The sequence below is a fragment of the Salvia hispanica genome, chromosome 2 (assembly GCF_023119035.1).
Source record: "Salvia hispanica cultivar TCC Black 2014 chromosome 2, UniMelb_Shisp_WGS_1.0, whole genome shotgun sequence".
Lineage (NCBI taxonomy): Eukaryota > Viridiplantae > Streptophyta > Magnoliopsida > Lamiales > Lamiaceae > Salvia > Salvia hispanica.
The window spans coordinates 32,904,609-32,919,204 of record NC_062966.1 but is presented as its reverse complement, the minus strand read 5'-3'; the positions used below and the strand labels follow the sequence as shown (position 1 = coordinate 32,919,204).

Below are 14,596 nucleotides of genomic sequence, written 5' to 3'. Positions count from 1 at the left end.
GCAGACTGCGTATAGCGCTCATAAAGGAGTTCATTTTCTTGATGGCCCTCCACTGATATGAATGTTTGGCTACTACATGATAGATTAGGTGTTTCTTATTTGCAATAGTTTCTTCAGTTTTCTGGGCCAGCTTTCTTTAAAAAAATAAATAAATAAAATCTAATCATTGACTGCAACTTCAATTAAATACTATAAACGTAAATAAATTTATTTAAAATTATAAATTACTACTAGTATAACAATCTTTTCTTGTGCAGAAAATAAAAGTTGGGATAATTAAACCAAATCGGAAATAACAGAATTCCCACTTCCGAAAAAACTGACCTTCCGATTCTCCCCGCCGCCGCCGATGTATCCGGCGCTCCTCGTCTCACACCCTAGACCTCCAGCGACAGCACCACCTCTTCGCTCACTCCACTCCGCCAGAAATTACGCACAATTGCTGCTGCAGCGCCGCTCCGTAGCACTCAAACCTCGAATTAAATGTGCAGAGGTTAGTAATGATGAAATTGGGGGCAGTAAGAGCTGGGAAAAATGGCTGCCCCGTAATCTGTTTGGTGCGGAGAAAGTGTTTGGAGCAATATCAGGGGCTACCTCCAGTCCCATTGCTCAATACATATCTTCTCCCACCACTTTCTTGCACAGCGTCGACCCTAGAATCAAGCTGGTATATTTCTTTTTATTTATTTATTTTGTGTATAAATTTCTCAAGGGCATTATTTTGTTGGTTAAACCTGTAAAATTGCATCTTTTATTGGTTAAGCAGTGGTGATCCCCCCTTTCTCTACCATCTGTGGTCTTGTTTATGTTGGAAATAGGGTAACATATCTGCATTCTCTATGTCGATAGTCGAGGGTAGAGATTATACTTTACGAATTAAATTAAAAAGAATGAAAATACGAAGGTACTTAAATACTTTTGTGCGGGTGTTTGAAGGCTTGATGTATAAAACTTGTTTAGGAAGCCCAGCTCAGTGTGTTCATGAGTAATAGTGGGAGTTTGTTTCTGATTTCATTTAATAGTATGTTTTTTGTTTTAAGAGTGTTTTGATGGTTTAAAGCTATCAGTAACAGATCCCACATAGTTTGTAGTTATGTTGTTTCTCTTGTTTTTGTAGGCATGGCTGCTCGCGTTTGTAGTTTTACCAGCGAAAGCAGATATGACGGTGCGTGTGGGGGTGGTAGTCTATCTAGCCCTGTTGTCTGTGTGGGTTCAGCCGACTGAGGTGTGGAAGGTAAGGCCAGTCACATACTTAGATGGTAACTGTTTCACATACATATGAGTGGAAAAAGTTAGTTTCTTTTTCGAATACTCGAATATGTAGCTTGTACTTCTCTTTTGGAACATACTTGTAGTAATAGTACTTTTCTTTATGCAGGGAAACTGCCTTATTAAATGTCCAATATTATTGTAGGATCAATTGGGGAGAGTGACTTTGCTCTGTGGTATCTTGTTTGTTTTGTTGGGGTTAAGCACCGACAGTGCACCTTCCCTTTTACGATCGAGAAGCCCACCATCTTCAGTGACGGGATTACCAAACCTTGCCGCATCTTATGAAGGTTATAAATATGTGATAATGAAGTTTGGGCCGTTACAGCTGACAAGTAAAGGCTTGTCAGCTGCTACTACCGCAGCTTGTTTAACATTCACTGTGAGTTTGCCTTGGCTCTATATAATATGATGGATGCTTATGTAAAATGATTTATTTCCTTGTCTCCGTGTTATATATTTATGCACGATCTTGTGTTATAATAGACCTTAGTTCCATGTGGTGTATTAGATCTTGAAATCTTGAAAATGATAAAATACTTAGTGGAGGTTTTTTTTCTTCACTGGAAGATATTGAATACATCCAAAGTGATTTTGGCTCACTTATGAAAAAGGCAAGTAAATCTTGAAATGTGTTAGATATCCAAATAGTTGGGTGAAGTCTGAATCAATTAGGTCGTTTCTTCTCCGCAGTTCGTAAAATAAAACAAACCTCTTCGGTGTAACCGTGCTATATTGTTGAAATCATGCACTCAACTAATATTATACTTAGTACATTTTTCATTTGGCAGATGCTAATTAATAATTTAATATTGAGTTTCTCACTTTACTAATTCATACTACTACATTATTTTCCTGAAAGATCTTCCAAAGTGCTAGCCTTTGCTTGACAACCACAACATCAGAGCAGCTTGCATTTGCTTTGCAATGGTTTATTCTTCCTTTGAAGAACTGTGGTGTCCCAGTGGCTGAAGTCATTCTAACTCTACTACTCTCGTTAAGATTCATCAATTTGGTATTCGATGAGGTAAAATAGGCTTGGTTTTATCAGTTGATTTTGAAAGTTGATCATTTCTGCCAAACTCTTGTAAAGGCAGTTTCTTGTTTTTCCATATCTTATTCTTGAAAAAATGTCATAGTTTTTAAATTCCTCTATGCCATGGCAGGTTCGCAATGTGGCCCTGGGTATTGTATCTCGTAGGATTCAATGGGAGCAGTTAACAACACTTGAGACAGTAGATGGTATTCTCCAACTTAAATTATCTACTTTATGTCTCCTTTTGCTGAAGATATTTTATGTTCAAAACATTCTGGGCATGGAATTCTGTTAATATTTTAGTTGAAAAAGCATCTCAGTACTGTCACGTGTATATTCTTTTCATCTATCTATAATTGTATACATGTCATTTCGTACTCAATTAGGAGCTGATTCTTATAAAACCTTCTCTGCAGTTTTCTTCACATACATCCGAAGGATCTTCAAGAATGTCTATAGCCACGCAGAGCAGATAAGCCAGGTTCGTATTGTTCTTACATCTCCAATTCCTATTATTTCTTTCCCTTAAGCTTTATATCATCGGCATACTCCATTTTTATGGTCTCCTCTACTAGTATGCTACTAAAAGGTGTTGATTTGTAACATTTCACAAACTTCCAAGAAGTTTAAAATTTAGTACTGTAGAAACCTAATCATTGCTGTTTCACTTGTTTGCAGGCAATGATCGTTAGAGGTTTCCGTGGAGACTGCAACTCTTATCGCATTTTTCTGTCAGCCGGCTCATCTACAAAGATTGCTAATATAATTTCTTGCTCTTGCCTCATCGGCCTTGTATGTGCCACCACTTTGCCAAGATTCTAGCTTACTAGCAGCACTCAAACCTGTCTGTTGTATAATTGCTGTAACTATGAACAGGCCATGTACCTTGCTCCCTTTTATTTTATCTTTATTAAGTTAAATGTATTGTTCAAGTAGTATTTCACAAGCACTAATTTCACTCAGATGTGCATCACATTACGAAAAACACCCCATTTTCATTAACTAATTTAACAACAATTTCAGCTGAATTTTCCATTAGAACTACGATTCTTGCCAAGCTGCATACAGATTGCAAAGAAAAAAGGGTGATGCTATCTAATTTACATGGCTGAAACAAGTGAAAAACTAGCCCCGAGTTACAAGCGATTTGGAAGTGAGCCCAGCTCCGAGCTCGAACCGAGATAAATACATGTGAACATTTCTAACAGATACATGGCCCTAGTTTTGCCAGCAGAGATTCCTCCTACCTTCCTGCATGATCTCAAACGCCAGTTTGTATCTCTCGAGAGACACCGCCCCTGCCTCAATGTAGTTCCGCGATTCTTCTCTCAGACTCCACAGCATCAGCGCCTTGAAATCCTGCGGACCACCTGCTGAGTCCGCATCCCTGAGGATGCCGTATTTGGCGTTCTTGCTCCACCGGTGCAGGACATACCGCGACGGGAGCTCCCTTATGTTCATGATTTGGAGCACTTTGAGAGCATGCCTGCAGAGAACACCTTCAAATTCAAACATCTTGCAGCTGCAGTTTATGTTGAGATTTGATGCATTGAAGGCAACAGTTTTCCTCTCCTCGCTATTCCCGCACTTCTGCACCATGTATCTGCTGATGGCGCCTTCAACGTTTATCTTCATCCCAACGTAACTATAGCACTCCAAGAGCTCCTTCTGGAAGACCTTAAACATTGTGATTGTGTAAAGCCTTCTGCATTGCTCTTCTATTGGGTCCTTCGTGTGCAGAACTGCTTGGAGATTGAAGGTGTTGAAATCCTCCTTCCTTTCCTCTTCGCGACGCTGCTCCAGAGCTTTCTCATATCGTACAATGAATTCACTGGGAGGCGTCTGAGCCGTCAAGATAGTGCCAAAATATGACTTTAAGCTCCCATCCACGGGGATTCCGGCAAAGAATGTTCCTTTGAGGTAGAAAGGGACCCAGCTTTTACGCATTCTGTACATATCCCTGAACCAAGAATGATCTCTGAGGTTGTATTTGTCCATGAGCATATCCCAAGCAGAATCAAACTCATTAGCCGTCTGACTCTGGAAGACGCAAGTTTCATAATCATATCTGAAATCAGCATACATGGAGAGTAATGGCCCTAAATTCTCCTGTTCTTTAGCCAGGATTTGCCAGGCAGAAAATCGGTGATGCGTCCCCGGGAAAACCTGAGCAATTGAATGCTGAATAGTGTGGTCTTGATCGGCTATCATAGAAATGGGGCGGTGCCCCGACATTGCCCTAAGCCAAGCCTGAAAAATCCAAGTAAACGACTCCTCAGATTCATCCGCTACTAATGCGCAACCAAGTAGTACTGGTTGACGGTGATGATTAACGCCAACAAATGAAGCCAATGGCACTGAATAACTACCTCTTCTGTGTGTCGTATCAAAGACAATGGCGTCTCCAAATTGAGTGCATGCAAATCTAGATCGTGAATCGGCCCAAAAAACATTCATTGCCTTGCCTTCACGTGTTTCCACTGCGTAAAAGAATCCTGTGTCTTCCGCTTGCCGGGATTGAAAGTACTCAAGAAGCAAAGTATACCAATCACTACTGATGTTACTCTCTGAAACACGTTTAACAAGGCTCAGGCCTCCGTTTGTCTCTACCAAATCCAAATTCTCCAGCATATTGCTTCCTTCCTCTCTGTAATCCCCCTTTGATGCAACGGTGACAGTTCTACTAAGATCTGTAGGAGTTTCAAATTCATGATTATGCTCCTTCTGTAGACGATCAACAACCCACCTTCCTGATTCTTGCCTCTGTATTCTCATATATGCTCCACAGCCGACTCTCGAAGGATGCTGATGCCCTTCTTTGGAGCACACAAATCTTCGAGATGTGATCGACCCATCATGCTTGGAACGGAATAACTGACCTATTCTGATCCTGAAACCTGCACTAGCTGCATAAGTGTAGTAGAATTTATAAGCTTCATTGGCAGTGTTAAATTCTAGCCCTTTTTGTGGTTCGGCTACAGGTCCAACCATTCCATCCATCTCTTCCTTTTTGAGACGTTTCATATCAACTACGCCAGTTGGACTATCATCCTCATGTGATCTGATTCCAGTCCGACTAGCCCCACCAGCCGATGATGACCTTGGAGTTGGAATAGTTTTCCTCTGTATCCGAGGTGGACAGAGTTCTCCAGACGCTTCAAAATCGTGATTATGCTCCTTCTTAATATTAGCTAAAACCCACTTCCCAGAATCTACCTTTTGCACTCTTATGAAAGCTGGACAACCAGTCCTTGAGTTGGTCTGAAACCCCTCCTTCGAACACACAAATCTCCGAGAAATAACAGCACCGTCAACTCTGGATCTATATAACTGTCCAATCCTAATCTTGAACCCGACTTCGGTAGCGTAGGAACTGTAGAACTCCTGTGCTTCTTCAGCCGTATCAAACTCTAACCCCACATGCGGTTCCATCTTAGACTGCCCAACATCTTCTCGGTGGCCATTGCTTTTTGCAACAACTAGAGCTGCTGGTTTCGTCCTGACAGTCATAATATTTCCCAACTCGTCCCTATTCATATCAGTATCTGCAGTCATCAACGATAATTAAAAGTTAACAGAATACAAAATGCCATAAATGATAGTGAATAACCAATAAACACAGTGAGCTACATCAACTCTTTAGACCCTAACTGCTTTTTCTTGTCATGCTTTCAGCAAGCTCCATCATGATATTGCATTAAAATATGCACATGAGTCTATACTAAATTCCTACTAACTGAACCCCCTACCAAGTAGCTTTATCAGGATATTTCCTTAACCGATACTACCTTCGTCCTTTAAAAATAGAAACTTTTGAAATGGCACGGGTTTTAATGCACAATTGGTAAAGTAAGAGAGAGATAGAAAGAAAAGTGATTGGAGTATTGTTGGTGGAGAATGGTTACCGCCTCATTAGAGAGAGAAAAAGTTTCTTAAAATAGAAAGTGTCTCATTTTAAGGAACGGGCCAAAATGGAAATAGTTGCTATTTTTAAAGGACGGAGGTAGTACTAGACAACATAACACCATTTACAAATTTAAAGCAGCAACTTTTCAGAAATCCTTTCAAAGGGAAATTAGTTGAAAGTTGCCTACTAATCACAATGTGTCATTGTTAATAAAAGGAAACCACATTGCAACTCCAGAAGCCTTAACTAACTTTTTACACATGGGGAAGGTGATGAAAACATGCCAGGGCTCCATTGCTTTTGTGAAATTGAGCATTTCCCATGACTTCAAACTTTCATCTTTAGGTTAATTTACTGAGACTTCAGAGAAGCAACTAGTATTTCGCAAAGCAAGTCACATCAAATTATAAAGGTTATCACACAGTAACAAGCAATTTCTACCACAAATGATTACATCTGCCTTCATTTCATCCAAGTTCACTCATACCTGGACATAAAAAAATCAGCTTTTTATGGCCCAAAGCAATGTCGTGGTATGGAATGAATTAACAGAAAACATACATATCCAAGAGCACATATACAATGTCAAACAGAATGAACATCTTAATACTGGGAAAATATAGATAGTATAGACAGGCTGATGTAGAGCAAAAAGCCACATAATTTTCCCATAATGTTACTTAAATGGCATGCAATTTCAAGAAGCTAAACTTCAAACAGATATGTCTCAACCCCAAAAATCAAAAATCCAATCATAACAAGTTAGTCCTGGTTCAGCGCAAACGGATTAATTCTCATTCAGCCAGCACAAGTAAAGTACAGCGGCAGAAAAGGTAAAAACCAATAATAATTATAATAAGTTAAGATCAAAATAAAGCGAGATAAAGCAAGATGAAACGCCACAACCTCGAAAACGGAGAAATCTAAGGGGAGAAACAAAAGGAGCTAGGGTTTTACCTTTCGCATCCGCTGAAGCTGAGACAAAATTCCCCAAAATCTAGGGTTTTCAAGCACCTAAAATCCCAGTAGAAGTTGGGTAAATTCAACGGAAGCAGCTCGCATTGCTGAAATCCCCAAAATGCGAAGAATCAGACCCCAAAACAGCAATACAATGGGCAAAAACCTATCATTCCAACCGCAAAATTGATCAACGCGGGTTTAGCAAATAATAATCCAAAATCCGAAAGATAATTTTGTTTTTATCTTTAGGAAATGCATCAAATTGAAATTTGAGCAGTGGATTTTGTGGGCTGAGCTGAGGTGGATCACGATAGTTGGAAATGGGCGTCAGAGTTTCTATTCTGTGGTACGGAGCTCTATGGAACTTCACTACACTCATTCAGTTTTTTTTTAAAGTACTATTCCGTCCATCCTAGTTTAAGAGTACAATTTAGTTAGGGCACAAACTTTTAAGAAGTTGTTGGAGTTTATAATAATTGAAGTGAGTTGTTGATTGTTGGAGTGTGTAATAATTAAAGTGATGTAGTGAAAATTGATATCTTTTTAATTGTTTTTATGTTTAGGATTTTATTTTGTTCTATTTTTATTAAAGTAATGATATTTGAATAAATTTTTCAATAATAAGGTTAAATTTTATGTTCAAATATGGTCAATTTTAAATGAACTTTTAAATTGAGACGGATGAAAATAATAAAATAGAACTCTTAAACTGGGATGGAAGGAGCAGTAATTTTCCTCTCCTGGCTCGTACGTGAGCAAAATGAATGAGACATGGATTATTTTACTTACCAAATATAATGAATATTTAATTACTACTAAGCTTTCAAACTGAACCACTCTATATTATAGAATACGAAAAATTAATGTACAAACATTTGTAAATGAAATTTTCGCGTATTTAGCTAGTGGGCCTTTGGTCCAAAAGAAAATGCTTCGGCAAACATCTAACTCAAAATTTGAGCCCACATCATGATAGAACAAAAAAGGCCCAAACTCTGTCTTGTAGCTTCTGTTATTAAAGTACTCTGAACAATTTTAATCTTAAAATTTCCATTTTTGCTCTTAAATGTGAGTTAAAGAAAGACAAATATTGAATTATTAAGTCATGGAAAAAATAAGCAAACAAATCAACCATGAATCAATTTGCATAAAACAAATCAGCAATTTATTAAATTTTTTTAAAATGTAAATTTCTAACACTACGAGTTAAGAGCAATCACGAAAATTAGTCATAGTACATGACCTAGAAAAATATCAATGACAAACAAAATATTCGAGTGGATGAATGATATGGACGGTCTTCCATCATCTCTTAAAGTATGATAGGCGCTCCGAGATTAAAGTAAATATAATTATGAGCCAAGGTATGTGTGAAAAAAATTGAGAACTTATATAGGATTTGAATATCAAAGAATATCTATAATAGAAAGAGATGGTTTTAAAAGGGCAAGAATATCCTCAAAAGTCTTGCACAGACAAGTGGTAAGCATGCCTGCACGGGCCGTGCGCTAGGAAGGCCTAGGCGCCCGGGTATTGCGTGACTCGTCAAAGACGAGTTTTATCTCTTGCAAATGCACATAGGCCGTGCAGGTCTCTCATAACACATGGCAGTTTTTGTAAAAATGTCATAAGTTTTTTTTATAATTTGAACTCCATTTTTTTACCATTTTTTCTTGACCTACAATATACGGAACACACTTATATCATAATGAAAAATACAATTCACATTGTAAAGCCATGAGGGCTTGAGTCCCTATTATTTTTTTTTATTATTTGTACTCCCTCCGTCCCAATATATTAAACACACTTTTTTTAGCCACGTACGGGAATTTAGGAGGTGTTGTTTAGTGGTGTAAGTGAAGTTGGTAGTAAAATAAATTTTTACTATATATAGAAATATGTCAAATATGGGACATCCCAAAGTGGTATATGAGTTAATATCTTGGGACGAAGGGAGTATAAAAAATTATTTAAAAATATTATTTTCTTTTTGATTAATTCAATGCTGCTAATATTATTTTCTGTGTCACTGTTTCCAATTATAAAGTCTCTCAAATAGATTGGTACAAATTTATGGTATTAGAGAAGCATTAAGAGGATTTAGTTGGCTTCTTTTTCCACGACAGCAATTCATGATGACTTGTGTGGATGGTGACAAGGATTAGAAAAATTGTCTGTGGACTAAATAATTTATAAACAGATGAAAATTCTAGTAGTAATAATTACCAAAATATATGTATATAGTAGTTTATGTACATATATTAGTTTTGTAGGCTTAAAAGATATCTCCAATTAAGGGGGGAAATAAATGAGCAACTAAATATTTTCATATGTGCAAATTAAATGTGTATTTCATTAGTAATTTAGGCGTGCAAGCATGTATGGCGGCTAAAAGTCACTTTTAAGTTTTAACCCTCTCAAGTTTGTCCCTCTAATGTGTTTTAAATTAAACACATGGGCCTTGGTTGCCCCTGATATAAGGTACATGCTTATATCATATCCATATACATAGCTTTGATCAAATTTAATTTGTTCTCCTTAGTAAATTCAATTTTTAACTTGTACTCCTATTTCATTAATGAAATTCAATTTGATCATGACTATATATATACTGATAAGATATAGTAGAAATTTTGAATTGATGTGCATGATCAGATTTGTTACTTCTATATACACACACTTGGCACTACAATGTACTCCACTAAGCAAATGAGTACCATTAATCCATTCCATAATAGCTAGGAGTATACATTAATTTCAAAATTTAAAAAATAATTGGCCAAGTTTTATCCCTAATTACACACAGAAATATGTGTAGGAAGTTGGTGGTAGGCGTGCAGGAAATGAGGGGAGTATGTGGCAATAATGTGAGTGTGCCAACATACATTATCATGAGTAATAAAATTTTTGCCCCTTTTGTATAGAAACTGAAAAAACTTGATTTTAAAGATGAGAATTTGGTTTGATCATTTTATCCATTCTTGATGTAAATAAACACACTTTCACTTTCTGTCATTTTTAATAGCTTTACCATCATGTATATACTCACTAGAGATGTACTACTCCGCTTTGTACATTGGGTACATATGTATGATTCACATTTGTTAAATATTTTTTCAAGAAAAAAATAATTTATGGCAAAATTATACAGAAGGTTCAATATTTTTAAAAAAAACCATGAATCTGCAATGCCTAATTTAGGAGAAAAAGAAAAGGGCTGCAGTAAGTATATACTTATATTGTAGTATATCGCAAGAGTTTGGTATAAGGGATTAAATTTAGTTTTTCTCTGATTTAGGGAAAATAAGCATGGATATTCTAATTATTTAAGATGTCACGCCTGATTCAAAATGTAGATTTTGAAAAGGAAATTCTTGATAACAAATTGGGAACAATCGATGATTTTAGGGCACGACTAGCATTCTTTATGCACACTTGCTAATTTCTGTAATGGTGTCCCTTTCAACCAGTTGTTTTCACTCACTAATTAAGTTTTACTCATTTCTATATAATTAATGTGGAACCCCATAGATTATAGATATATACATCCCAATGCAATTTCTCTATTGTATTTTCTACTGTATTTACAAAAAAAAAAAAAATTATAGTTTTATTGAGAATTTTATATTTTAAATTACTTGTAATACATTCAAGAGAAATTAGTTTTTGGTCGTTAAAATAAAAGCTTAAACACAATTATAATGTATATATCGTGCGCGTGTATTCACATACTGTATAATATAATATTTGTTCTTTCAAATCATGTATGAAAATGGACCCCTACACATATGTAAGCTAAATCAGGATGCTTCTCCTTAGGAATTCTAATGATAGTTGTCATGCATTGAAGCATATAAGTACATAATTATGTTTTCTACTTCTTCTATCAATTAGGCAACCACATGCATGCCAATTAAAATTGGTTATTATAATCTCTAGTAGTAATATATTAGTAATCTCACTTAAAGTATACAAGTGGTACTTAATATCATGGTGCATTATTAATTTGCATTCGATATTCTGATCTAACTAGAAGCTCATATTTGAAATAACCACATATTTATAACTAAAATCATAAATTTCCATTACTCAAAAAGACCAAATTACAACGAGATTTTTCCAAAAAAAATAATAAATGAAAAAGATAAATTACTGATAATTTTTAATTATATGTTTCATTCATCCCCTGTTATATGGCCTCATTTGAGATAAGCATATAATTTGTAATGTAGTACTATGTTTCATTCATCCCTGTTAATGGCCTCATTCGAGATAAGCACGTAATTTTAAGGAGCATAAAGAAGTCCAAATAGAAAAGGTAAGTTTTTTTTATAAAAAAAAGAAATAAATAGAAAAGGTTAGTAAAAGGTGAGTTTCAAGTTTATTTTTTTTATACATAAAAAATTTGAACAATAATAGTCAGCAACATGTCAAAAACTCACTGAGATGAGAATCCGAATCTATAAAGTTGCTAGTATTGCCATGCTAGATCAATCAAACAATGAGTCTCATTTAAATTTGAAGTGGAATCAGTTAGTTAAATATTGGACCTATTTAGTAAATTATAATCCGAAATAAGATAAATAATGGTGGACATTCTACAATAGGAACATGAAGTTTTTAATACTGGTTAAGGAGTACATTTCAGTATAATTATACTCCGAAAGAAGACAAATAGTACTGGTCATCCGAAACAAGAAAATGAGTCCTTTAATACTGAATATGGAGTACATTTCAGTTCTTAATCTCACATTCTAATCATTGTGATTGCATTTAATTATGTTCAAACAGAATTTGAATCTTTGACCACTCCCTCAAACATATGTAATTAATACTTCAAAAACCCCATTTGAGATGCAAAACCTACATGACTTACAATAAGAAGATTTTAGAGTCATTTTGGCATAGAATAATAAATAAAATACAGAGGCATGAAGGTACATGCATTCATGTTATTGTCTTCAAAAAGATCTCACAAGACACAAAAATCACCATCATCTTGCACTCATTTTGCCTCCAATACTTGTTGCTTCTTATTTCACCACACCACCCCCAACTATAAAGACACACACTACATATTCCACAACACTTCAACTTCCTCACACAAACTAAACAAGAAACACTTAGAATCCCCAAAAATTCCCCTTGTTTTGCATTCCTCCTCAATGGCAGCTTCCGGGTTCGAAGGGTTCGAGAAGAGAATCGAGCTCCGCTTCTCCGGAGTTGGTGGAAAGGGCCTCAGACAACTGGACTTTTTCACTCTGGAGAAAGTGCTACATGCGGTGCAGTGCACCGTAGTGTCTGCCCTAGGCAACCAATACTTGGACTCGTACGTGCTGTCGGAGTCGAGCCTCTTCGTCTACCCCACCAAGATCATCATCAAGACATGTGGGACCACCCAGCTCCTCAAATCCGTCCGTCCGTTCGTCCACTATGCTGCCACGATCGGCCTCGCCCTCTGCAGCTGCAGGTACACCCGCGGCAGCTTCATCTTCCCCGAAGCCCAGCCCCACCCCCACACCAGCTTCAATGAAGAGGTTTCTTATTTGGAACAAAATCTGCCTCCAAATCTCTCCATCAACAAGGCTTCCATCATGAACGCCGCGTCCTCTCACAAGTGGCATGTTTTCACTGCGTGCGACGCGGGGCGCCCGCGCGCAGAGGATGATTTCTACACGGTCGAGATTTGCATGACCGGGTTGGACCCGGTCCACGCGGGGAAATTCTTCCGCCCGTCCGGTTTGGTGAAAACCGGGGACTCGGCCGGCCGGGAGATGACGGAGGCCACGGGGATCGACGACGTCAACGCCAGCGCGATCGTCTGCGACTACGCGTTCGATCCCTGCGGCTACTCCATGAACGGGGTCCACGGGGACCGTTACTTGACGGTCCACGTGACGCCAGAGGACGGCTTCAGCTACGCCAGCTTCGAGTGCGTCTGCGCCGCCGCCGCCGGCGACGGGGAGATTCTCGAGGCGGTGGGGAAGGTGGCGGAGATTTTCCGGCCGTCGGAGCTGTCGGCGGCGTTGACCGGCGCCGCCGGTGAGGGGGTACGGAGGGGGCTAGCGGCGGCGGTCAGCCCGGTCGGGTTGGGATTGACGAGCTGCGCGGCGGATGAGTTCCCGGATGCCGGGAACGTGGTTTTTCAGATGTTCGGCGCTCGTCGGGAGTAGATCCGGCGGCGGAGGTGGAAATGCCAATTTGTGAAAAGGAGTAAAAGTTGTGCATGCATAAAATGGTGGAGAGTAATTAGTGGGAATGTTTTAGAATTTAATCAGGTGCAAGTTTTTTTTTTTTTTAATCTTGTTTATTTCTTTAATTTAATTCATTTTCGTGGTTTTACAATTACATTGCTAGGAAATTAAATGATTAAATCTACGTGCATGCCAATTTGTGTCATTGCATTGGATGATGACGATTGATGATTTTCTTTGAGAGCCAGGGTGAGAATAATTAATGTGGGGTTGATTTGTCTCCAAAAAATTAAACAAATGATAATAAAACTTGGATCCGTTGTGTTCTTCGTAAATCATTTGAAGAGTGTCGTGAATCATAATGAATTAACACGCGACTAGCCCTTTGATTCATTTTAGGATAATACATTACCATTTACATACGATAATGATTTGGGTATGTTATATGAGTATACTTTACCAGATAATAAATAAATCAGGTGTATGTAAATTTGCAATTATGATAGAGAAGATTAAGATTAAAGTAAAAATAAATATGATTATATTGTTTAATGTAGTTTGACAAAAAAAAAAGTGCAAAAAAACTTAATATCGTGCATATGAGTTGGTAATACTAACATACGGAGTATATCACAAATTGAAAAATATTCAAACTTGAAACTACTTCAACTCTATATATTTTTAAGGGTTTGAGGCATTTTAATTGTAAAAGGTAAAAAAGGTGAACAATGATCGCGTGTGTGCAATCTCAATAATTTAGGAACCATTTGTAAAGACTGCTTTATATACTATATAAATTAAAACAAATTACTTAAAAAGTGAAATCACTTAATTAAATTTGTTAAAATTTAGTTAAAATATCAAAGATAAATATTTGACCAACCAAACATAGAAATGGGGATGGAACTACATGTAGTTTACTAGACAATTTTTTAATAGAAATATTTTTATTATATGGTTGTATTTTAGGTATTTTGGATAGCCCATTGTGAAAAATGTGTAACACCCAAAAATTGAAAAATCGAAATAACGAAAAATTAATGATAATTAAATAATGATCACTGAACAGTGTTACATTTCGAGATATCAAAGTATTTGTTTAATTTTAATTATATATAAAAACTGATTAGAACATGGGTTGTGTTATATTGTCAACTTACCCCTAAATTACTAACTATAACTAAATGATAGATATTAGATTTTTAAATTAAAGATAAAGATCATTCAACC

At 37.0% G+C, this 14,596-nt stretch overlaps 3 protein-coding genes across 3 annotated transcripts; 2 read left to right on the top strand and 1 right to left on the bottom strand.

Annotated features, from left to right (window-relative positions):
- Window positions 1-257: 257 nt before the first annotated feature.
- Window positions 258-3,225, top strand: LOC125205028 (protein ABCI12, chloroplastic). Its single transcript, XM_048103826.1, has 7 exons — window positions 258-667; window positions 1,118-1,234; window positions 1,415-1,651; window positions 2,132-2,296; window positions 2,436-2,511; window positions 2,722-2,786; window positions 2,984-3,225. Exons 1-7 carry the CDS (start codon window positions 350-352, stop codon window positions 3,125-3,127), a joined length of 1,122 nt encoding a protein of 373 aa, XP_047959783.1. The 5' UTR covers window positions 258-349; the 3' UTR covers window positions 3,128-3,225.
- An 86-nt stretch (window positions 3,226-3,311) lies between these two features.
- LOC125205025 (protein FAR1-RELATED SEQUENCE 7-like) lies at window positions 3,312-7,529 on the bottom strand. The gene is made up of 2 exons (XM_048103824.1): window positions 7,170-7,529; window positions 3,312-5,850 (listed from the first exon to the last, which is right to left on the bottom strand). The coding sequence occupies exon 2, from the start codon at window positions 5,840-5,842 to the stop codon at window positions 3,524-3,526; it is 2,319 nt and encodes a 772-aa protein (XP_047959781.1). The 5' UTR covers window positions 5,843-5,850; window positions 7,170-7,529; the 3' UTR covers window positions 3,312-3,523.
- Window positions 7,530-12,280: 4,751 nt separating this feature from the next.
- Window positions 12,281-13,562, top strand: LOC125208039 (S-adenosylmethionine decarboxylase proenzyme 4-like). The gene has a single exon (XM_048107586.1). The coding sequence runs from the start codon at window positions 12,338-12,340 to the stop codon at window positions 13,343-13,345; it is 1,008 nt and encodes a 335-aa protein (XP_047963543.1). The 5' UTR covers window positions 12,281-12,337; the 3' UTR covers window positions 13,346-13,562.
- Window positions 13,563-14,596: the final 1,034 nt, after the last annotated feature.

What these genes read in the sequence shown, in the direction of transcription:
- LOC125205028 (XM_048103826.1), top strand. Translation starts at nt 350, where the DNA reads ATGTATCCGGCGCTCCTCGTCTCACACCCTAGACCTCCAGCGACAGCA. An exon ending in AGCCGACTGAGGTGTGGAAG is followed by an intron (nt 1,235 to 1,414) that starts GTAAGGCCAGTC and finishes ATATTATTGTAG; the next exon opens with GATCAATTGGGGAGAGTGAC. An exon ending in TCAATTTGGTATTCGATGAG is followed by an intron (nt 2,297 to 2,435) that starts GTAAAATAGGCT and finishes ATGCCATGGCAG; the next exon opens with GTTCGCAATGTGGCCCTGGG.
- LOC125205025 (XM_048103824.1), bottom strand. Translation starts at nt 5,842, where the DNA reads ATGAATAGGGACGAGTTGGGAAATATTATGACTGTCAGGACGAAACCA.
- LOC125208039 (XM_048107586.1), top strand. Translation starts at nt 12,338, where the DNA reads ATGGCAGCTTCCGGGTTCGAAGGGTTCGAGAAGAGAATCGAGCTCCGC.